The sequence below is a fragment of the Microcebus murinus genome, chromosome 10 (genome assembly GCF_040939455.1).
Source record: "Microcebus murinus isolate Inina chromosome 10, M.murinus_Inina_mat1.0, whole genome shotgun sequence".
In the NCBI taxonomy this organism is placed as follows: Eukaryota; Metazoa; Chordata; class Mammalia; order Primates; family Cheirogaleidae; genus Microcebus; species Microcebus murinus.
In genome coordinates, this window is record NC_134113.1 from 35,846,274 (window position 1) to 35,872,494 (window position 26,221).

A 26,221-nucleotide genomic window follows, 5' to 3' on the forward strand; every position below is an offset into this window, starting at 1 on the left:
TAAGAAGAACATATTTTGCTGCTAAGTGCTTGTAGATATGAAGATTTGCTTTCCAAACCACCTGTTCCTTTCATTGCACCTGTGCTTTCCTATTCACCATTTCACAGGGAATCTATTTCCTTGGTAAGAGAAAGATTAAGTGCAACAATCAATTAGTACAAAATAATATTATAGGTGATTCTCTATAAAGGATTGTTGACATAATTTTCTGATCAAGAAAATAGTTAAAAAAATATTTTTTATTGTAGGTTGTTTGAATTATTTGTAGCTATTTGAGTAGTGCCAAAATGTAGCTGCCTTGTTTGTAGGAGATAAAAGAATACCAAGTAAAATTTACCTTCTTTAACCTCAATATCACAGTCTTACTTTCATCACATCTTAGGTGGAAAATGATGTGGTTAACACTTCTCTATTCGAAATAGACTGCAAACTCAAAAGCATGATATTTTTAGCTAACACATAATAATTTTCATTTAAAAAATGTTCTGGTGTCCTGATTTATCTAAGTTGAAATCTGTTTAAGTGTCCTTCTATAAGTTCCTAGAACCAATGTGCATCACTAAATCATACTCTATATAGCCTGATGTCTATGGTTCTTAATAACAATACAAAAATTAAAAATATGTATATTAACTTCAATAAATATTGTTTCAACTCCTTCTAGGCATAGAAGATATACTCATGAAGAAGAGTCCTTACTCTTGTGAAGCTTAGGGTCTCGGTTTATAAACATAGAGGCTAAAATATAGACTTGTCTGCCACATCTTATGATTCAACTATCTATTTCTTAGTGCTAAAGGTTAATAAGGCGTTATCTGTGCTCTTTAAGAGAACTGACAGAGAATTGAGGGAGATGAATATACAAATAATTTTAATATAAGAAATACAATTATAAGCCTTCTAATAAAATTATAACCAGGATGATCTGGGAGTATGAGAGTGAGATATTTCACTGTGTCTGAATGTTTCAATAAAAGAATTAATTATTGTATGAACATTTATATTTTATACCAAATGATAATTACAACATATTAATTACATAAGGATTGATTGTAAGTAAGATAAATTGACTTATCCTTTTCTCTCACTCATTTTATGTACATATACACACACAGGCATTTTAAGAATTTGAAGTTGATATTAAAAAAAGAATTTCAAGTTGAGTATTCATTTCTCTTTGGGGCCACCTCCAAATTGAATATTTATTTATTTATTTATTTATTTTAGTGTATTATGGGGGTACAAGTGTTAAGGTTACTTATATTGCCCATGCCCCCCTCCCCCCTCGAGTCAGAGCTTCAAGCATGCCCATCCCCCAAACGTTTCACATCTTACTCATTGTGGTTGTATATACTCCTCCCCTCCGCCCCCCTCCCACCCTCCCAACACCCGATAAATGTTACTCTTATATGTCCACTTAGGTGTTGATACGTTAATACCAGTTTGCTGGTGAGTACATGCGATGTTGGTTTTTCCATTCTTGAGATACTTCACTTAGAATGGGTTCCAGCTGTATCCAGGAATATACAAGAGGTGCTATATCACCATTGTTTCTTAAAGCTGAGTAGTATTCCATGGTATACATATACCACATTTTATTAATCCACTCATGAATTGATTGGCACTTGGGTTGTTTCCATAGCTTTGCAATTGTGAATTGTGCTGCTATAAACATTCGAGTGCAGGTGTCTTTTTCATAAAGTGACTTTTGATCTTTTGGGTAGATACCCAGTAGTGGAATTGCTGGATCTATTCCTATCACTTTGAGGTATCTCCATATTGCTTTCCACAGAGGTTGAACTAGTTTGCAGTCCCACTCAGCAGTGTAGGAGTGTTCCTCTCAATTTTAACTACCCCATGGTTCTTATTGCTTATACTTATTTTTTAAAGTTGCTTTGGACTACTTTTAATTTGAGTGGAAAAACCTAATGCTGCCCAAATATGTTTTAAGGGCTCCCCCTTCCCTAATCACCCCTACTGATTAATTACAAAAATCAATTCCTTAACTTTTATAGTTTGTTTTGATCACCATATATTGTTATGTTTCTATTTTCTAAAAACTAAAGTGTGTTATTTATTGGAAGATAACTAATGTTTTCTTCTAAAAAGTAAACATCCATTTCAGGGCAAGTCTATATTTCAACCATGCAAAAATAGCTTATTTAAGGTGGACATCTTACTGACTAGTCAGGTAATAGTGTTGCTGTTTTGGGTTGTGTATGCTAACTGGCATTTATTCATTCAACACATACTTATCGAGCTGCTACTGTATATGAGGAATCGTTCTAAGCCCTGAAGTTATAATGATTAGCAAAACAAAATTCTTCTATGTATAGAGCCTCTATAATTCTAATAGGAAGACAAAATGAGTTAATTCCGTTCTATATCAGGTTTTTTTTTTTTTTTGCCTTGAATTTATGTAGGAAAAGATCCAGACATCTATCTAGATCGTTAGAATAGTTGTTCATCTTTTATATGTCTGGTTTTAGGTACTGTACCCACGCACCTGTAAGTTACAATCATTGATATACTACAGAGCACTGTGAAGACATGATGTGGTGGGAGTCTTATACTATGTATGTAAGTTACTCTGACATACTTTGGAAATCATTTAACTGCTTACATTTGTAAGCATTTGTAAACTAATGATTGATATTAGTGAACATTTATTAATACCAGTTTGTATTTCTCATAACATGTATTCCTTTCTATCTACTTTATTTTATACATTTTGAGCATTTCTATTTTCAATATTTTGAATGCCTCTTGACAATCTCACATCTCTAAATAAACTGAACTATTCCTCTTGAGGGACCCCACAAGATTGCTTTCCTATTCACACTTCCACTTAGAGCTGGCTGGAAGGAAGGCTAATCTCCTATTTGATTTAAATAGATAGATATATTGGATGCAATGGTATGTTTATTATCGTGCCTGCTCTTTGTTGCAATTTCTTTTTTTCCCAAAAATAGTTATGGAAGAGTATAGTCACAGTCTTGTTTTTCCTTCTTAAAAACAAAAACAGAAACTTCCAACTGCATTTTCTCTCTTACCTTACTGTTATTGTTTTCCTAAAATGAGTAAACCTTGCTATATATGTGTATTCTTATTTCATCAGCTTAATTTTCTTAAATCAGTTTAATTTTCTTCTAAATTATAACTTGTCTATCTTTTTTTTTATTTCAGCATATTATGGGGGTACAAACATTAAGGTTACATGCATTGTCCTTGTCTCCCCTCCCCACTCGAGTCAGAGCTTCAAGTGTGTCCATCCCCCAGAGGGGTTCTCAAACTTTTTAAACAGGGGTCCAGTTCACTGTCCCTCAGACCCTTGGAGGGCCGGACTATAGTTTAAAAAAAAAAACTATCAACAAATTCCTATGCACACTGTACATATCTTATTTTGAAGTAAAAAAACAAACGGGCAAAAACACTCACATGTGGCCTATGGGCTGTAGTTTCAGGATGCCTACCGCAGACAGTACATCACACTCACTACCTTTCTTTAAATTTTTGCTAGGTGTCCCTGGTTATCTTTAATATGCTAATATCTATAGTTTAAAAGGTTTTGCAGCCAAACTGTTGTAATCTGGGGGCGGGGGGTGGGGGGTGAGGAGGTGCGGGGAATCAAAGCTTTGAAATGAAAGGCAGGGCACATTCTATTCTATGAGGCCCATTTTCCCCTGACTACTACATAGACCTTTCCTGACTACTTCAAATGCCAGTTATTTTCACCTCTGAACAGCTTTCTTTTTAGATTTCTGCCAGCGTTTTAAATCATGTTTATAGGGATTACCCAGACTCTGGGGATATGTCAAGATGCCTCAGGCATAGCTCCAGCAGGGACTCCAAGCAGTCAGTCTTCTGATTTTTTTTTTTTTTTTTTTTTTTTTTTTACCTCTGCCTCAAACAAAGAAATTCCACTCTTATACATCTTATATCTTGGGCTTCCACATATAATTTTATTTAAAATTTATTCTTCACCTTAGAAAAAATTTTGAAAATTTCTGAGCACAGAATTATGTTGATATTTTACTCTAAGAAGCTACACTATATCCCTTAACTCTGACATCTAGCATTCTCAAATTATTTTGGGTATTGGTGTTGAGCCCTGTATCAAATTGCAAGCACATGTTTATCATTATGTTCTCATTCTGACCTTCCCTTAAAGTCAGAATATGAAAATTATCATGTGGTAATTTATTACTTTCTTGGTCATCACTATCTGGCTGATGTTTCTGGCCTGAAAAATATCACCTCCTTTCTCAGTCCACCTGGCTTGCTGTCCAACTTATCCAGGTGGACGAGAAATGTGTTTCAGCTGGGAGCTTAAAAGTGGGCTGCTTTGCAGTTAAAACACCCAATCCTAGTATAACGTTTACTGGCCTTTCGTTTTAGCCTCATTTCTAGTATTTCCTCATTTCTCTGGATCCTTTAATATTGAAGTGCTCAATAGGTCTTCACTGTGTCCATTGACATTATGTTTTCGGAACTGCAAGGAGACCAGTGTTGCCCGTGGATAGTGTGTTGGGCTATAATGGAATAAAATTGAGGACACAGAAAAGGTCAGGATCAAATATTATATGGCTTATAGCATATGGAGAGGAGTTTGGATTTTCTCTGAAATATAATAGGAAACTATTGCAGGGTTGAAACTAGAAGAATATAATGGTCTGATTTACCTGTTTACAGATCTCATAGGCTACTGTGAAGAATAAGCAGAAACAGAAAAGACACAATCCAAATTCTCCATGAGCTCCAAATTGAGAGAGCAGGAACAACAACATGCTGATAACATGACTAATACAGATCTTGATAAGTGATATGACTGACATACAAACTAATGGTGGGAAAATAAAAAGATTCATAACTGTGGATTGGGGAGATGGCCTAAAAGACGAGACAGTGGAGCTGGATCTTGAATAAGAGTGAAAAAAGAATCTGGGGGCTACAGAAAAACAATTGAGAAATGGATAATAAATTCAATGCTATATACTGGGGGAAAAATCAGAAAGTTGAAGGTTTGATTCTGAGTGACTGGGAGGATAACAATGATCTTAAGTGCTGGTACCTCACTTAATTTTCACAACACCCAAGTAAGTTAAAACCTATTTTAATCCACACTCTTCTGAGGCTCAGAGAAGCTAAGTCAAAACTTTATTTATATAGAAAGTATAAGAATGAGAATTTGACCTAGAGTCTATTTGACACTATAGCCCATATTTATAACCATTGTACTAGGATGATGATTTAATAATAATACAATCAAAATTCAAAGAAATATCCAATTCTTTGTACTTAATCAGTTTGATCAAATTAATATTTATTTTGCATGACTGTGACTACCATTGTATATAATGCCATCCAAAGCACTGTAATCATGTTACTGATTATGTGCCTTTTTGAAATTAAAGAAGGCATTTGTAATAAGAATTTCTGCATTTATTATGAAATGTTAATATTTATGTTTCTTTCAAGTATTTATGTGTGATGACTGTCAAGTACAAGGAAGATAAATTAAAGAAATTAATGTATGCCCATAATTTATCATGAAATAATAACCACTTAATTCTGTTTGCCTGGCCTCTTAATCAGTAAGCTGCAAAACTGTGACTTGATCATAGTATTTTAGCTGTCTACATATCTAGTTAAGAGGTTGTGATCCTAGATATTTCCAGATATTTTTAATAGTTCAATGTCAATGTGTAAAAAATGAAGTTTTGCTAAGATCATACCCTCTCCAAGTGATGTTTAACCTTTTAATTCCTTATCTATTTATTGGACTTGCTAAAATATGCATTAAACTTCACTAATAACACAAAACTGTTCACATAGCCTGGACTTAGAAGAGAGTATCAGCATTAAAAAAACGTATAATTTGATGGGAAAAATGTGAAAAGATAGACTTCTCAAAAAGGATAGAGGCCGGGCACAGTGGCTCATGCCTGTAATCCTAGCTCTCTGGGAGGCCGAGGTGGGTGGATTGCTCAAGGTCATGAGTTTGAAACTAGCCTGACCAAGAGCGAGACCCTGTCTCTACTATACATAGAAAGAAATTAATTGGCCAACTAATATATATAGAAAAAATTAGCTAGGCATGGTGGCGCATGCTTGTAGTCCCAGCTACTCGGGAGGCTGAGGCAGACAGATTGCTTGAGCCCAGGAGTTTGAGGTTGCTATGAGCTGGGCTGACGCCACGGCACTCACTCTAGCCTAGGCAACAAAGCGAGACTCTGTCTCAAAAAAAAAAAGGATATAATAGCTAGCAGATTTTGAGCATAAGGTTATATGGATTACTGTTTCTCAATCTTGTTCACTTCATGACATGAATAGAAAATCCTGGTATTTCTACACCACACTGATCCAAAACTATCTCTCCCAACCTCACTCTCAGATGATGTCCTTGCTTCCTAAGTTCCTAAGAACTTGCATAGATTTCCACCACCACAATTACTGGCATAGTGACCAACAAGTTCTGCCTTCCCACCTGTTATTAAAGGTGGCGTCTTCTTTCACTCTAAAGTCGGTCTCTACTCTTATAGATCCTTTCTCCTCTCATCTACTCAATGACATTGCTCTGGAAATGCCCCTCATTCCATCCTAAACCATCAATTTTTCATCTTCTACTGGAACCTCTCCATCAGCACATGTTCTTATTCTTCTCCCTTCTTTCCTAGCCAGATGCTGTCTCATTTCTTTGCTTCCCTTTGAAACAATATGCTAAAAATGTGTTGTAGAAACACACTGTTCCTAATTTCTTTCCTCTCATTTCTTTTTAAACTTAGTTCAATCAGGCTTTTCTCTCAAAGTTTCACTGAAGCCAAACTCTACATGGTTGAATCCAATGGCTGGTTCTCAGTCCTCATTTTGATTGATTTCTCGGCAACATTCATGTTAATCACTGGACTTTTAGGACACGCCCTTCCCTTGGTCTTCCTCCAATGTTATCAGTTGCTCCTATGCATTCTTCTTTGCTTATCCCCAGGACTCTTATTGTTGGAATACACCAGGGCTCTGGCATGGACCTATTTTTTATTTGCATTCATTTCCTTGCTGACCTTATTCCAGTCTTCTGGATTTCAGTCTATATGTTAATGTGGTCCCCAGATTTGTTTATCCACCTGCTTATGTGACATCTCTATTTAGATGACTAATAGAAACCTCAAACTCAATAAGTGCAGAATTGAACACCTGAATTTTTCCCAAACTTGTTTCTCTTATAGCCTTCTATATCTCATTTGGTGGCAATTTATTACATCCTTTCATTGCTTAGGCCAAAAACTTGAGCAACTGCTGGTGTCTTTGATACCTTTCTGTCTTTCTCAACCTGCATCTGATTCATCAAGAAAATTTGAACAATTCCATAAAATTAAAATAAATAATCACATAGCCACACACCTAAAAATTATTTCGTTTATGAAATCAAGTCATTAATCAGGTATTTATTAATCCTTTTTTCCATATTATACATTGAATTAAATAAAGCAGTTCCAAGATGTAATTTTGATTTATACTATGGCTTTGTAATCAGGTAGACCTGATTTCAAATGATGTGACTATCTCACTTACTAGCTATGTGATCAAAGACAAGTTGCATAATTTCTCTAAGACTCCTTATACATAACTGAGGAATATATAGAAGGTTTATTATTATTGAGGGTTTATTAGAGGGTTTTATAAAGAGCAACACTATGTTTGGCATATAATATCATTTAATAAAAGGTAACTGTCGAGTCATTATTATTGCTCTTAATAGAAAATAAAACAAGATAGTGATTGGCTTTGTCTTTTAAACAAAATTCTTGGAAAAAGTAAAATTTAGAGAAAATTAATGTACTTGCTTCCATAGCAACTATGGCAATAGAGAACTTGAAGAGTAAGAAATAAGGTGGCCTAAAGATTCCTTTAGGCTACTCCATGGTTTTGCCTAATATTGCCCTTGTTCCTGTAATTTAATCTTTATAATCTTAAACATGGGATTCTGAATGTGATATCCATTGTTCCAAATTACTGGTGACTTTTTTTAAAAAATTGTTCTATTAGTCCATGCTACCCATGTTAATATTATCCTAAAAGTCCTTATTGCATGGAATTGGTTACTATCTTGATTCTTCTCTTTCTCTTATCCTATCATTTACATTATCACTTTGTGTAAACAAAGTGTTTAGAATACAGTAAGAGCATTAGAACATATGCTTTGTCTTTTTGGAATGTATATCTTTTTTTCTTTAATGTAATATTTCTCCCGGTGCTTTTTGAACGTGTGCAGGGACATGAACATATATCTGCATGTGCATTTGGGTGGGCGGATGCATATGATTTTGCAAAAGATGTCTCTATACTTAAAAACAATCTATGAAAATATTTTATAAAATAATCTAAACTACAAAGAAGTATTATTTAATAAAAGGATATGGATTGGTAGTTAGAATATTTGGATTTGGTCATTATTTTGTTTATTTGTTCACTAAAATCTTTCCCATTATGTACCAAGTAGTGCTTTAAGCCCAAGGTTTAAATGTTAGATGTCCTTCATTCTAACTATAAAAACTCTGAGAATAAGTATTTGCTAACTCTCAGAACTATTCACAGATTCAATTGGGTAATTCATATTAAAAGGCACCTCACAAAAAGAGCCAGAGGAAAGCAAAACTGCCAGAGGGAGATGTTTCAAACATTTCCTAAGTGTTCTTTTTAATACTTGCTCTATGTCATGCATTGCAGTGGTCCTTGATGGTAATATACTAGAGGCTTCATATAATACGTAACTGTTGCATACCTGGGAAGCTTATTACATCTCAAACTTTAGCTAAGAATTATGCTTTTTGATTTAAAAAATTACAAATTCTGTTTAAGAGACTGAGAATTTTTTGTACCTTGATTTAGTAATTTCGATACAAATATCATAAAGCATATATGGACACTGGAAAGTAAATAAAGTGCAGAATATAAACTTATCCAGAGAAAAAATTTTTGTTTAGTCACAAACAAAAATTTTTACCACTGAACAAAAAGTGGTTGAAATTTATCATTAAAACTGTACTATAGATAGAGCATGCAAGGAACATCCAAATGTAAATTCAGTGTATAATAATCTATATGTGGTTCTCAAATCATAGAGTGGACCAAATATTGCTCAACTAACTCTTTTTATGTTTATAAAATCACAGTTTAGAAACTCAGTCAGATTTTATTATAAAATCTTGAACTATGTAGGTATTGGGTAGAGAGTGGTAGATGAAGAAATAACATCCTGTCCTGGAGCTTTAATGTGATTTCTTTAAAACCTGGTTGAATACATATATTTCAAAACATGAGATAAAGTTAACAGAATATAAAATAAATTATTTATAAAATTATAGAGTTCTAATCAACTAATGTTTGTCTGTTAAAGGACTAAAGAAAACCTCCACAGAGCTCTTAATCCTGAATTTTTTAAGATTTAATATTTAGAATATAAGCATAAAGGGCATAATGGGCTATTATTCTAATACATGCAAACATTTGTGAAAAATGTTCAACTAAAGAGAAAACAAAGTTAAAAATAAGAAGGAATAAAAAATGAAGATACCATATAAAAATGTATAATATGTATGCATGCATATGTGCATATATGTATACATATGTATATATACATGTATCACATACACACTTAGACACACACATATATGAACATGTCAACATACATTCATATGTATATACTTACGAAATTATGTAAGAAATAAAACACATTGTCATCAAAATGTGAATTAAAGCCAGATTTAATATTTTTGTCTTGTTATAAATAGAAGATTGTAAATTTCAATTTCAATGTGCTTTGTTTTTTTTTTCTCACTTGGCTACAAATCTTGAGTTATCCCACTGGATTCTAAAAAAAAATATCTTGATTTGTTTGGAACACCCTCAATGAATGGTTATTTTGGTAAAAAAAATTATCTTTGAAGAAAGTCTCTAATATATTAAAAGTTTCTTTTTGGGGGATCCTCCTAATCCAAGATCTCACTGATAACATTGACCACATTTGTTGGATGGAGTTTCTCATTTGTGTGACATAAAATGCAGAGTTTGTCCCCGAGTTCACTTGCCTAATCATTTCTGTTCTATCTGTGGCTGTTATCTGGCACATCGTAGCTCCTCAGTAAGGATTTCTTGAATAAATTAGTGAGTGAACAAATGAACCCTACAACCCTGTGCTCAGCAGCTGTGGTTGTTAGGAAGTAAAAGACCCAGAAGAGCAGGGTGGAAGAGTAAACTCAGGGTTTTAGCAATCTGTACAGGGTCATCTTTGCTGAATATTTTAGAACTCATGATGTCAAATAAGTATGCAGAAACAGCTAGAAGTGGATAAATATGAAGATAGATAGATGATAATCTAGCTAGTGATACTTAACTAGCTTGAATATGCCATCCACATGAATTCACTAGGATATATAGTCCATCTGGGCTGCAAATTTCATTCCATATGGCATGACATAACTGAACACTTGCCTAGAAAATCTTTGTTATCTTTGTTATAGTGCTACAGTGCAAATTGTAGTGTGTCTCTCTTCTCCCCTTCTTTCCCCTCCCCTCTCTATTCCTTTTTCTCTCTTCTCTCTCTTTTCTTTCTTTTTCTTCCACCTCCTCTTCTCTCTCCCTCTCTCTCTCCCCCACCCCCTGCCCACTTTTCTTCTTCTAGTATGGCCTCTTCCCCCTAAGCATTTATCAGAAATGAACAGAAAATAAGCAGCCTTTTCAGTGTATTCCTTTAACTCCCCAAACACTTATCACTGTAGCAATTTTTTTTAGCTTTTTACCAAATACTTATAAATAAATGAAAGAAAGGCTATAAAATTGTTTGTCTTAAAACAATGTATCTCACAACTATTTATTGAAACAAAATTATTTTGAAACAATGTAAAAATATTTGAGCTGAATCTTAATATGGGATATAAAAGCATAGGCCTCTGAAGTATTTTTTGAAACCTCAAGCTGATAACATGCATTTCAGGAGGCTTAGGAGCAATTATTCCCAGGGGCAGAAGGGTTTATTAGATGACTTCTGGGAGTCTTCTCTTTAAGTCTCTTAAAAACAAGTGTCTGAATTCAGGATTTTTATTTTACCCATTTTTAAGAAAGTGTAATTTAGTAATCCTTTCACTGTTTCATTTTTAATTCCTTTCTGTAAAAATTCAAGTGGCTGAAATAGCAAATATTAAGTTTTCTAGAGCTCAAATTCTTAATTTGCCTCTCTTAAAAAGGTACATTTTGAGAGATTTTGGACAGTGGTCTGTCTGTAACAATTGAAATGGACATGTTATTTATCCTCATGTGGTAAACATTTCCTGGAAACCAATGATTGCTACAATGAGCACATTAAATTTTATTTCACATGTAATATTATATTATGTATATGTATGTGTATTTAAAAACTTTCAAGTTAATACTTAAAATAGCATTATGATAAATTGCAAGCAATCAAACTAAGAATTAAGTTTCTTGACAACTCAAAATAATCTTGGAAAGCTTTGTGGCAAACTAAAGAAAGTTGTTAAAATATACTAACCAAATTATGAAAATATGACTCTACATTTCATATCTTTTATATTCCAAATAAGAATGCTTTAATTTTACTTGTTTTTATAGGAATGAGGTATTGACCACTTAAGTGTCTTTACCAATTTCAGTTGAGAAATTATTTATGTGTCTAAACACATACCTGGCACAGTTACCCTTTATTGTCCTCAAATACTTTTAGCCATATTTTTCCAGCCATTTTATGCCATCTCATACCTTTTCCAACATTGATTCTTTCTCTTTGGAAAGCCTTCAACCTCCTGCTTTTTGCCAGTGTCCCTCTGACATATGACTGAAGTTCAGTGCTTTCCAAATTAACTCACTTTGTATGGTTAGGTCAAGTCAATCACTAGCATTTATCATACTGCATCATGGTTGTCTTGCTAGTTAACTGCCTCTTGTTCGTTGATGTCTCTTCAAAGTTCCAGAAGGACTGGTATTGTATCTTTTATAATCCTGTTCCCAGGGTCTGGAAAATTTAGGGCATTTCATAATTAGTTTTTGATCAATGAATAATTGGATGAATAAATAAATGAACTAGAAAATGGTAGGGGAGAAAGGAAGACAGAGGGGCAGATGTTCCCTATGGTAGTGAGCTAAAGAAAACAAAAAAAAGGGGCAGGTGTACTGGGAAGGACACCTTGTTTTAGTCAGAAGAGTGATTCTGTCCTTGGGAATATTATTCTACTTTCTTGACTGTCAATTTTCTCATATATAAAATTAATATATTACCCAGGACCAATGAGGGTGTGTATATCAAATTAAATATCATGTGTGCATATCTGGCATATAAATGCTTAATGTTAGCTTTCCCTTCCTTTCTAGATTTTCAGATAATTTACTTCCATGAAGTCTACCCTAAGCAATAAGCCCAGGTGAATTTCCTCATATGCTTAATTCATTTATAACTAATTTGACCTATGTAATTTTCAGAGTAATTTTTCAAAATGTTGATTGTGTTTTCCCTTCAATAGATTAAAAGGTCCTCAAAGGTAACATACTTTTGTCTTTACCATGGGTAGGAGGGCCACAAGTTCTGGTTTTCTGAGGATATTCTTTGTTACATATATTGTCTGGCAAAAAGATTGATTTTTCTCCTTTTCCCCTCAAATATGCACCAGATGAATTATGAATTTTCTAATATATATTATTACTAACCATAATACTTTAGGGCTAAGTGTACTGTTTTATTAATAAATATGTATTAACAAAACTTACTTTGAATCAATTTTGCTAAGTTTAAAAATCAAAATCTTTCCATTTTTATTTATGAATGAATGAAACAGTGCATCTGTAAATTACATTTTTAAATAAACTATTTCATTGTATGGTTTGAGTAAATCACAGTATCACAACATTTTTGGTCCTATTGATTAGAAATAATGTTTAAGTCAATTGCTTCAACCATATTGTATAAGCAGCATATTCATTCAGTTCACATTTATCAAACACCTAAAATGTGTTTGATTGCAAGAATAGCTCTTTGATAATTATTTAAAATTAAGGAATGAAGAATCTCCAATAAATATTAGGACATGGATATTGTAGGGAGTTCATTTTCTTCTTCTGGTGTGTATGTACCCTTTCCTAATATGTGTTACCCTGCAACAGTATTGCAGTTAAGAAGGCCTGTCTGCATTTAAATCAATCTTCCCTTTCAGAGAGGCACATTGCTCATGAATCTTACCGTGTTTCATTACCCTGGGGTCTCAAAATTTCAAGGGCCAAAATAAGAACTCACTCAGAATATAGATTTAGGTGTTGAGAAAGTGAATGACTTTAATAGCTAGGTAACAAATCCTTTTTGCAAACCAGAAGTTTTTTGGTTGTTTACTCCCCCCCCAAAAAAAAAAAAAACTGGAGGGTGACTTAAGGTATCTGATAATTGATTATAAAATATATTTTTGTTTTCAGTATATATGCAGAAGAAATTCAAAGACAAGTAACATTGCTAGTAAAAATATAACAATAATACAACCTTCTTCCTTTTCCATCTACTTATTTCTGTGAATGGAGTTTCTCAACAAATACATCTATGAAACTTAAAATTAGGACCCTGTCTCATTATAATAATATTTTTGAATTAATACATAAGCTAGTTTTAAAAACATAAAATATTTATAGAAAAAAGGTTCTGAAAAGATTGTATACTTTGGAAATTTCAGTATCATTTAGAATAAAGCACTATACTTAAAATAATCATATATTAATACTTTTTCTCCATCCTGCCTGTTTCAATATTAACCCATACAACTCTCCTCTCCTATCCACAAAAGTAATATGAAAAAGAAAGAAGTGTATTCTTATTGGCCAGTAAGCTTCAGAATCCCTAGCTAAAATAAAATAGTTTGCTGGCTGATACAGCTGTAGCAAATATATGAGACTATACTAAGAATATGAAATTTTACCCAAAATATTTGATATATCAGCTCCTCTATAACAATAAGAAATCTGGTGGATTTTCTGATTTAAGCAATGCCAGAACCAATTTACATGTAAGCATAAAATACATGGAGATTACATTTAGATAGTAAAAATCTATACAGTAAACAATTTTTTTCCTTAAAACATGAGTTCTCAAGAAACTTCAGATTTGTATTTGAAACATTATTTCTACTCATAACTCTTTGAGGAACATGAGTTATGTGGCCTCACCAAAATCAGAGGACGTATGATCCTAACTTGTATCTGGAAGTATAAGAACCAAATATTTTGCATAAATCACTGATTTCCACAGCTAGTAGGTGTATGTAGTCATTTTTAAAATTTGACAATCATTTGAATGAATCCCGTGTGGACTAAGGAATCAGAAGGGAAAAATAGAATAAATTTTTAAAATTTATTTGAAAAAATAGAATAATCTGGCTGCTTAAGTAATTATGAAAAAAGAAAACATAATTTTCTAAGTTTACCTGCAATGAAAATTAGAGTATAGTTAAGGAGATTAACAGTTTTAATATACCATAGATGATTTGTGCAAGGGAAAAACATTGTAAAAAAATAATCATTTGCTCTAAAAACAAAAGGATGGGGGCCTGTCAAAGGGACACAAAAGCCAATCTGAAATGAAGGCACTCCCAGTAGCCAAAGTTGTGATAATTTGGACAACAAAATAAACTATGTAATATTGAATTATACCCCAAAGTATAAAATATACATTAATATAATACTTATTTAAATAAATAATTGAAGAAATCCATTTACTATATCTACATATTCTCTCCTTTGGGTGGCAGAGTTTAATTTCGCCCACCCTTATTAACCCTGTTGAGAGTGTACTAGACTTAGTGACTAACTTCCAAAGAATCGAGTATGGAAGGGGAAAAATAGTAACTTTTAGTAGAGAAATGTGACCAACTCTTCCATAGCCGAATGAAGAAGGTTGAAATCATTATTAAATAGCAATGTTAGGGGGGCAGGGGCAATATGTGTAACTTTAACATTTGTACCCTCACAATATGCTGGAAAAAAATAAATAAAAAAATAGTAATGTTATGTGGATGTTGTGTACCACCAATATGATGTCATGAGGACACTGCATCCCTGTGGTATTCTTCCCCAAAACCCATAGCCCTAGCCTAATCATGAGGAAAACATCAGACAAGCATGATTGATACCACAAGATCACGGGATATCCATTCTCCAGGATACTTGGCCAGTGCTTCTTAAGACCATTAAGGTCAAGAAAAACAAGGAAAAGCTTAGAAACTGTCACAGACCAGAGGAAACTGGAGAGACATGACAACTAAATAAATGTGGTATCCTGGATTGGAACCTAGAACAGAAAGAGGACATTAATGGAAAAACTAGTGACATCCAAGTAAAGTCTAGAGTTTAGTTAATAATAATGTACCAACATTAGTTTCTTAGTTTTGAAAAGTGTAACATATAAGATGTTAGCAATTGGGAAGTGAGTGAGGAGCATATGGGAACTCTCTCTACTATCCTTGCAAATTTTCTATAAATTTACAATTATTCTAAGTTTAAAATTTTATTAAAAATTATCTTGTGATTTATTTATTTTAGCAGTTTGATAATTAAATAATTACCTACACACATAAGTTTTCAGAATGTAGAAATACCTCTAAGGAGTTGAGAATCACTTTTTCTGCCTCCTTCCCATTTGTATTATAAATTTCATTCATAATTGGAGAATCAAAAGCACAAGTGAATAATAATTTAAGTTTCAAGAGCCTATCACTATCCTTTATAGCCTGCAGGTTCAAAGCAAGTGGTTCCTGGTTCTTGAGAATGTATAACTATGCCATTTTAAATACATTCACAAACATACCGCTTTGGACTCATTCTGTTTTCTATCCTTGCGAAGTCTCCACCTTTGAACCATGTGTAAATGGAACATTTATTTTTATCTCTAAAAGTTGTCAAGTCATCTGAATATGATTTTTTATACAGATTGAATAATTTGTTAAAGACATAAGAAATATTTTTCAACACAACCTACATGTTTGTAATCAATATTTTTGGATCTTGAGTCAAAAATCCTTATATATAAAAGATATTTTATTAATTATTTTGTATATATAAAATAGGTTGTGATTATTTAAAACTAATGTGTGGTACTTTTAAAGGCATTGGTTGTCAGACATAGTGATTTTTGAGTTAAGACAGGGGAAATGAAAGAATAAGTTTCCTTAGGAGTTCAGAAATGTGGAAAATATTTGGTGCATTTTATTCAATAATAGTGTTAGTATTATAGAGCCTTTCTGAATGGTATGCATTGCTTCTCAATGTCCTAGTCAGCTGTAATATACTTTGATCTATAAATTATTTTTACAAGCTATCTACTTTAAAAAAGGCTTTGTAAAAAATAAATCTCATTGAAAAGACTGGGAGTGACTAAGAGATTTAGAGACATGCAGAAATAAGAGTGATAAAACAACAATTTGTTACTAAATAGAGATTTAAACAGTATGTGAAACATGCTTCAAGTTAGTCAGAAGAGGTCCTCTGAATTACACTGTGCATGCTTCCCTGAAATGAAACTGTATGTTATTGGTTAACCAGGATATTTAGCATAATCACTCTGCTAGACTGTGGTGGAGGGAGGTGATTATCACTGAGAACAGATGGGCAGGTCCACAGCACTGCCAGATTCTGCACAAGCTCCATTTAACGTTGGTTCTTGCTTTTTTCCTTCTGTGTTTTTAATTTTTTTTTTTTTTTATGCATTGTGTGTTCTAAAGAACTAGCTGCACAAAAAGTCAGTGGCTGATGACCTTTCAGCTTAGCTTTCCAATGTAGAAGAAAGATTGAAAATGCTATCAGTGTGTATCTAAGAAGGATGGGGCAGATTTCATTTTACCCTCTAGTCTCCCTCAATGCATGCACGGATTTATCTGTACGCTAAGCTCTCTGCTCTGCATCTGTAGCTCCTTGCGGATTATATTGTCTCTGTGATCAGAAATGATTTTCTCGGATATGAACACCGTTTCTGGCTCCCCTAAAGTGCATCCTCCTAATGGGACCCGGTTTTACACTTTTCAAGTAAGTGTGCTTTAAATGGCTTCACTACTTAGGGAGTTAATATATAGTCAAACTTTTAATAAAGGGTAATATAAAGAAAGGAAACCTGAAAAGTGTGAAAGTATTGAAGAGAATGTATGGAATTGGATAATGTGCATGTCAGTTTAATCTGCTTTAAAATATGGAAATAGAATAGCATTAGGATTCTCTGTGAATTCAAGCAAAATAAATAATAGTGAACACAATTTTCCACAGGAATTTTTTAATCTGCTATAGTATCATCCTTGAGGGTTTATAAGATGTGTTATCTTCTGATATTATTTGTGGCTATAATGTGGTGAATATTATAGAGTTACTTCCATTATACATCACAGAGAGAGCAGAATTAAAAGACATTTTATGAAACTTTGCAAACTAAGTCCTCTGAGCTTAGAAAAATGTTTTGTATTTCATATACATAGCTTAACATAATCCCTATTATTTAATTTTCTTATGTGTGTAAGATATAAGCAATAATACAGGGGGCTTAAGTATCATGTTTACTATGCTTTCCAATTTGAGATAGAGTAGAAACTCATTAAGATGGAAGATTTTCTGTGTTATCAAAAAGTCAAAATGATTTATAATATAAATATAAATGTGAGTTATAAAGCTGTTACCTACTAAATGTATTTCAATTGCCTGTGAATAAATCAGTCATCAATCTAGAAAATGGTTAAGTCTGAACTAAATCAGGTTCTACTTCATTTTTATCCTCAAATTGTACCTTTCAGTGCTAAGGTTTACTTTGTCATTCAGTCATATCCTCATTTCATGAAAAAAGTAAAATAAACCTCTTCTCTCTGTATATTTTACATTATGGAAATATAAACAGTCTGACATTTAATTATTTTAGCTATATATAGTATATTAGAAAAAATAAAAATAAAGACCTGGAGATTAATATAGCAAAGGTAGTTAGAATTTTTTTAAAAGTGGCTCTGAATAACTGCATGTTTGATTTATAAAAGTCTCTTGCCTTTGCAAACTGTAGGCAGTAGATATAATTACTCTTTCTCTCTCCCCTATCTATACTTCTATTTTTAATCCTGTCGCCTCTCCTGTTTTACACTGATTTCTACTGATAGTGCAAGTCTGTGTTGTTACAGAATATAGTCTCTTCCCAGTGGTGATCTGCTTATTGTGGCAGTGATTCAAAATGCAAGTACCCTGGGGCTGTTCTACAGAATTATTACTTTTTTTTTTTCTTTGTACACTGAGATATAAACAACTTTTACAATATCCTGTAGCTGGCTCTTTGGGGTAGCTTTTGACATTAGGTATTCTACTTCAGTCTCTTAAAGTTTAAGGGTCAGTAAATTCCATATGCTCGGTCATGACACAGGCTTTTTACAATTCTTTCAATAGAGATCTTACTGACACCTTTCTTGGCAGCTGACTTTCTTTGAAAGCACACTGGAATAATTTTTAACCACTCCCTTTTTTGTTGGTGTAATAACATATTTGTATAAATACCCTAGGATTTTGAATAAAATGTAAATGTTACCAAATATAAGCTCTATTCTCCTACATTTTCAATTTTATAAAATGATATTTGACCCTGAGGCTTATAACAGGCCATATGTGTTTAAGTTTGGATGTTTATCTCTTTATTGTTGTTGCTGTTGTTTTTGATTTTAGTAGAGAAAAGGAAAGAGAGAAATGCAGTTTTTAAAGCATGAAGACAAAGGTATATATTAGTTGACTCTATGCTTTTATTTTCAAAGGAAAGAATAAATGATTATTATTTTTCCTTATATACATTAACCTATCTTAAGGCAGTATATTTTCTTTGGCTGAAATACCGTAAAAAGAAATGAGATGCTGTAAAAGTAACAGACCATTTGTCAAAAAAATGTATCTTGTTTGTGAAAATGATTAGCTAAATTTTCAAAAATGGTTCTCATTATGGAATGGCATAATATACTTCTGAAATGATTCTGCATTAAAGAGTTGAGATTTTAATGTGTATTTTCTTAAAATTATTCTAGTATAGGAGTTAACATATGGAAAAACATTTAAGATAGCTTAACATGAATAATACTGAGTTTTAGTTCCATTTTGTCATTAACCATCTAAACTGTCCTGCCATTTTTTCTGACACTGTATGTTATCAAATTTTAAGAGTAAGATTTAGAATGTATTTGACCCAAGTAGTTCAAAGGTGAAAAAGGAACAAATGAGAAGCCGGAGGGCTTCTAGAGACTTTCTTTTTCATTGCATTTTAATTTCAAATACATTCATACTTTTACACACACACACACACTCACTTTTTAAAATAGCATATCTAACATTTAATTTAAATTAATTCCCTTATGTGTGAATTCTCACTTCTGTGTTACTATGAATAGACTTATGCTTTCATTTTTCTATTCAGAGGTGCCTGGACCCTTGATGATGCCAATGCCCAATTTGCACTGTATCTTTAATAAGTTACTTATCATCAAAAATCAAGTTCTAAAATATAATTGCCTAGAATGCCCTTTAACAAAAATTAAGATTAAATGCTATTAGAGGAAAAGCACAATTGCAATATTTAAGTGCATTATAATTGCCAATTTATGGGGCTCAAATATGTACAAAGGAACAATCTACTTTAAAATGAAATTAAACATACATATATGTTTCCATATATTTGAATTTGGTGAATGCTGCTTAGTTCCATGTCCATTAAAAATGGTGTCTCAACATGATTCCACATTTGTATTGCATAGTTCCATTTTTGCAAATAAACCATCTATCTGCTCACTAAACCTTCATATTGGCTAATCATGATTTGATGTGTTTGTCCTCCCAGAGGTATTGGTGACCAGAATGGCTTCCCTCATTTCCTAGAAATTAAATATTAATACTTTCATTCAGTGGTTTTCAAACTGAGTCTACACAGCCCCAAGCTTTTATGGGAGTTTGTCATTAGTTGCTACAGACAGTAGGCAAGAGAAACATTCCTTTGAAGCTCTTAATGTTTCCTTGATCTACATTTACTTTTTTGTATTCATTGAAGCTCTATGCAAGTTTTCATGAACAACAGAGTGCTGCTATCAAATGCAAAACAAAACAAAGTTTGCGAACAATATTTTTCAAACCAAGGAATTAATTTCTTATAGGAGAAGTTTTATCTATTGAGCATACAGAGGAATGATTTCTGTTTAAAATACATTTCTTTGCCATGTAATCCTAGAATGAATAGCATTATCTGTCAGGCCTGTGTATAAAGTGACTAACTCTTGCCTCCTAATACTCACCGAAAACAAGAGAAAGACACTTTACCATAAAGTATTGAAACATAATAATCTGCCATTTTCATGCTTAAAATACTTCATGTATCTCTTCTCCTTAAAGGATAAATGGTATCTCCCCAGCTTGTCATAAAAAAGCCCTTTGTGATCTGGGACATATGCAAAATACTGCTGCACTTGCTTTCCCAGAAAGTTGTTTGAGTGCTGCTATGTGATTATCCTTGCCTTTTCACTGAACCTGCCCTTTAGATTTTTTCCCTTAAAGACTCACCTCAAATGCTACCTTCTCCTTGAAGCTTTCATTCATTCCTGCATGCCATATTAAGTGCCTTTCCTTTGATCCCCTTTGCCTGTTCCTACCAGTGTTGAAGCAATTTGTATGCTTTGTTATAATTCCCGAGAACATTTTATTAAGCTGTGTCCCTAACATATGGATCCCACCAATATCTCTGTTTAATAAGCTGGGGGTGTATATTTAAAAGGTAAACAATTGAAACATGAAATTTTAACACAATAGGCACTAAATAATTTTTCTTTTAACTCTCTAGGCAGTTAGTAAGATATAACTATATATTAATAGGGACAATATCTTAAGGTATATAAAGGTAAGTTTGTTTAATACTAGGTCTATGTGTACCATACAAAGTTAGGTTCTTCAAAATATGTAACAGTTTATGGGTGATCAATAAAATGCTTTAATTTTATTATTTTTAATATACTCCTATAGAAGGAGCCAAAACATATTTTGAGGATTTTTTAATTTATATCTCTTTACTATTCTTTATTAAAGATAATTTTTTTATTTTATCAAGTGAACTTTAAAATGTGATGGATATATTTTCACATGTGGCAGATAGGATTAGCACTTGAAATATGTAGAATAGTTATAGATAAACTGGAAATCTCAATTGCATGAAGAATTTCACTTACAATTAGTATGGAGCACACCTTATCTTTGTAATCAAATGAAGTTGAGGTAATTTTGGCTTTTCAGCAAAGAACTGGATTTTCCATATTCTATCATTTTGATGCTACCTAGGAGTTCACCATTATTTTTCTATTATTTGGAGCACATTATAACTTCTTATTGTTGATAAATTTAAAATGAATCCAGATATATTTATCAGAATGCTTGGTACATATCGTATGTTCAAAAAAAAAATAATGAAAGCAAAGTAGCCCTATACAAATCAAAAGCAAGCTAGACCTCTTGGCTTCAGGATTACTTAGTAATATAGTCAGAGGCCCCAGGCTAAGTCTGAGAATCAGGGTTTTTCTCGATCACCCAAATGTGTGTGTTTATGATTATGAAGGCCAGAGATAACACAAGAGCTGTTTAATACAACTGGAGTATAACCTGGAGATAGGAAATGGCTAAAAGTAAAGTGCACCAACTCCAAAATATAAAGATAGATTTGACTGTTGTCCTCAGGATCTTGGATGCGGAATTTGAGGATTTTCACTGAGGAACGGCAGGCTTGGATTTGCTTTTTAGTTAGAACACTGAATGTTGCTTTGGCTGGGAATTGGACTGGAGCAGAGAGAACATTTCAGTAGCTTTCAAAAAACAATCCAGATGAGTTGTCATGATTCCCTACTTTACAGATGAAAAAGCAGATGTTCACAAAAGATACCCAAATAACCTTTAATAATGCAGACAGTAAGTAATGTAGTTTCTGTTCAAATCCAGAAATACAAAAGTCCATGCTATTTCTCCTATATTCTGCTGCCTAAAGTGTAGATTATTGAATACAGTGGCAAAAGTATTCTAAGATACGTAGTTTCTAATTCTGTTGATCTATTAGGACAGACATTTGTAGAAATTTGGCTACATGACTTGAAAGTATTGCACTACCACCTTATTGAATTTTTAAACTTAAAGCTTTTATTTGGTTACATCTCCTCATTTAATTTTTATGTACACAGTTTTCTCCTAGTTGGAAATTCATTTTTATTATAATCAAAGTGCCAATAAATTTATATCCTTGAATATTGCACTGAAAGACATGAAGGGAAATTCAAGGGAAAATCCATCCTAAATATACACCTTTGTTAATTTAGGAATTCTCTGTATATCAGTGAGACCAACCATAGAGATCCCAGATAGGAAATCGTAACTCTTCCCTTTGCAGAAGTTCCTGCTTAATAGAAGTATACTAGGCTGTATGTTCCATGAGGACAGGCACTGTGTTCTTTTCTTTGTTAATTCACTAGCACCAAGCAAAGTGCCCAGCACAAAACTGTGATTAGTAGATAGGTGAGGAATTGAATTACAAATTGAAAAGAAGAATGTCTTGCTTGGTGTCATATAGGCATTGCTGATACCCTGATTTAGAATGACCTCTTCTTTAAAACCACATAAATGATTTTAAGTTTGTCAGGCTGGATTGTACAAATGTATTTCATTTATACCTAGCTAAAATAGCTCTATGTTTCAGGTAACATCTGAAGGGGAAAGAAATTGGAAGTAGGGAAATGATTTAAGAGGCCATAGATAACACTAGAGGTGGCAAGAATGTGAGCTAAGAAAAGTTAAGGACAAGGGAAAAGTCTTTGAAGGACACTTTAAAAATAATTTATTACATTGCTGAATATCAAAGACAAAAGATGAAAAAGCAAGATTACTTTCAGTTTCTAGTGAAAGAGAGGACACAAATACTTACCATTGTATTACAGTTGCCTACAGTACTAAGTATAGTAATATGCTGTACAGGCTTGTAGCCTAGGAGAAATAGGCTATACTATACAGTCTAGGTGTGTTGTAGGCTATTTAGCTTTGTGTAAATACATTCTATGATGTTCACACAACAAAATCACTAATGACACATTTCTCAAAACATGTCCCTAGCCCTAAACGATGCATGACTGTATATACTTACTATTTCTTTTTATCCTGAATTTTTGTTCATTTTATTTAGCACTTCCTTAATCTTTTCTAAGATGATCCAGTTTTGAAGTTACAATAGGAAGCCATGGGTGTGTTTTCATTGATATTACAAAAAAAGAAGCCACCTTTAAAATCCTAAAAGATATATACTATCATAAAGGAAATATAAACTGAATATTTTTCAAGAATTATACTTTATCATTGTCTACATTATTTGTTTTGATACCATTTTGTTTAATGTTAAAATATTTAATGCAAAAAAATCACATTTTAACAATGATATAATATAGTTCACATATTTACATACACTTTTATTCAGGAAACTTATCAAAACCTTCCTTTATATGTGTTCTATATTTTCAGGGAGCAACTGTTGTAATACATAATAGGTTAAAATAAATATTATAATAGACAATCATGCAAAATTCAGTGACATCACACTAAAAGAATAAGTTAATTCCAAATGTGTTAATTGGGAAAGATTTTTAAGAAGAATATTACTCTTTTAAAACATAGTATGGAATTTCAAAATAACTCTATCACATAAACATAAGTGAAAAATGTTTTTTCAACACACATATGCCAGCCATGGTCTATGACTAGCCGTAAGGCCATGATCTGAGGGGCCATTCTAGACAGAGCTTCTCCATGGCAGGCTTTCCCTAGATTGTTAGTGTCCTATATATTCTTGCAGCTCCAAAATATGCTATGGACCCCAGGCCTTAGGATATTTAGGTATGCTGTTTCCTGTGCCCATGTTGGATTATGTACAAGTAGATATGGAATTAATTAATATTAATTAATTAATATGGAATTCTGCCAACATAATTGATTAAGTTAAATATAGATCATAAGAAGAAAGAATAGATAAAATAATGTACATTATGTAGCATGAAGAAAAAAAACTGGAAAAGAGTCCCAATCTTTTCCACTCAAAAGGATTCTTTTGATTTGAATACATTATGATTGTTCATCATGTTTAGTGCGAAACCTGCAAAAATCCTTAAGTATGAAAGGAAACAAGAGAGGTTTTTATTGGATATAGAAAATGAATCAATGACTACTGGAGTGATAAAACACTACTTTGTAATCATTAAAGATGGAATCTATATTGGGAATTTTCAAGATAAGGCAAGATACAAAATACAAAGATCAGAACATGTAGATTTGGGTGTCATATCCGTAACTTGAAACATGTGAATATGCAAATATTAAATTTCACAGAGTTTCAGTTTTTTGTTTTTTTTTTTTACTTTTAAAGTAATAAGAATAGTAAAGACACTGCTCAGTGTTATTGAGACGATACACTTAAAAGAATTTTATACATTTAAAAACACTTCAGTTAAGGATCTTGATTGGAAGTGACAGAAACTTATTATGGATATGTTAAGCAAAAGAAAAAATATATTGGGATGGTATGGGAAACACTGAAGAAAAACAAAGAAATTCAGGATTTCATTGACTCGGGTAGCTACGATGTACAAGGGTCTTTCTGTTCTAGTCACTGGATAAATTGCAATGAGCAAGTGAAACATGGAGCTTATGTTCTAATAGGCTGAATCATATAATAAGCAACATAAATATGATAATATATAGCATGTTAGGCAGTGATAAATGCTAAGGAGTAATATAGAGTATGGTAAGTGGAAAGGGGATGCTGAAGTGTGCAGTTTAAACCAAGTAGGAAGGGATGGTCTCGCAGAGAAGAGGACGTGTCAGTAAAGACCTGGAGGCATCAGAGTGGCTTCTGATATCTCTGCACTAAAATGGACTGCAGGGCAGTCTCTGCACAATGCCATGATGAGATAGTTTACTTACATCCCTCTACTCAATATTTAAATTCAAGGCAGAGAAAGTCTGTTTGGCCCCACCTGGACTTCATTTGATCATGTATGTGCTATCATCTGCTGGCCTCTGCCTGGCTTGCCCAACCCCTGACTCAACACTTGCCCATCTGTTATAATGAAGGATGCCACAGACTGTGCTTGACCAGGTTTGTGCTTATGTTAAGACAAAAGAAAGTGTCCATTTATGTACTTCTCACTTCTTCCAAAACTTTCTTTTGTTTCATGCCATCCTTTCTTCATTTCCTACTTCCTTGCCTCCAACTTTCATTCATTCCTTAGAGTCCAGTGCAATGTATGTGTATCATAGATACATCACCAGTTTAGGTTTAGCCCTGCCCTTGCTGAGATCTCATATAATATTTGCTTATCTCTATCACAATAATTATCACAAATCTGTTTAAAGTATGCATATCAGTTTTCTCATTATTCTGTGAATTCCTTAAAAACACAAAATATATTTGTTAGGTGAACAAATTATAGGTGTTCAATAAATGTTTAAATATTAATATATAAGGGATATGTGTGATTATCCCAAAAGTCACAAAGTATATTTTGTATCAAACTCTATGTTAGGAATGTATCAATTAAACTTGACACTGTATCTATAAAATATGAATTATCCATCAGAAGACATTAGATTAAAATCATTATCTTGTGTGTATCTGTGGTTGTTGTTGATGTTTTCTCTGCTTATTTGGGGGAAGGAAGTTATGAATGAATTTATTTTTGTAGCGATGTCAATATAAAAATTATAAAAATATTTTAAAATTTCAAATAAATATATTCATTCACATGTAATATCCACTTAATGATACCAGGGTCTCTGCACTTCATGTGAATTCTATATAAAACTTAGATTTTCATATAGAATTTCAGTCAATTTGATGCTCTACAGTAAGTACCATGTTGTTCAAATAAGCTTTAATTTTCTTCCAACATCCAACATTTTTCCTAAAGTTATTAGTGTTGAGTACTAAATCCTTTTTAATCTATAATGATATAGTATGGCATTTAAATTCAGACCTGAGTATTAATCATTCTCTGCCTTCTGGACAGGTGACATAATCTGTCAAACTTATCTTTTTATATCTGTAAAATGGGGTAGATTTTAATACTACCTTGAAGTTTAATACAACTTCAAGGAATTGTCATAAAGGTCAAATGAAATA

The 26,221-nt window shown here is 32.8% G+C and overlaps 1 protein-coding gene across 12 annotated transcripts in view; it reads left to right on the top strand.

Annotated features, from left to right (window-relative positions):
• The window catches only part of PPFIA2 (PPFI scaffold protein A2), a 441,105-nt gene that overhangs the window by 128,732 nt on the left and 286,152 nt on the right, over positions 1 to 26,221 (top strand). For 3 of the 12 annotated variants that reach the window (XM_076007136.1, XM_076007139.1, XM_012759745.2), the window contains exon 1: positions 12,825 to 17,061. The exons of the other annotated variants lie outside the window; for them this stretch is intronic. In XM_076007136.1, coding sequence (XP_075863251.1) covers positions 16,981 to 17,061 — 81 coding nt within the window. In that variant the 5' untranslated portion in view covers positions 12,825 to 16,980. Of the gene's footprint in view, positions 1 to 12,824; positions 17,062 to 26,221 lie in introns of those variants that run through there. 12 annotated transcript variants of the gene reach the window in all.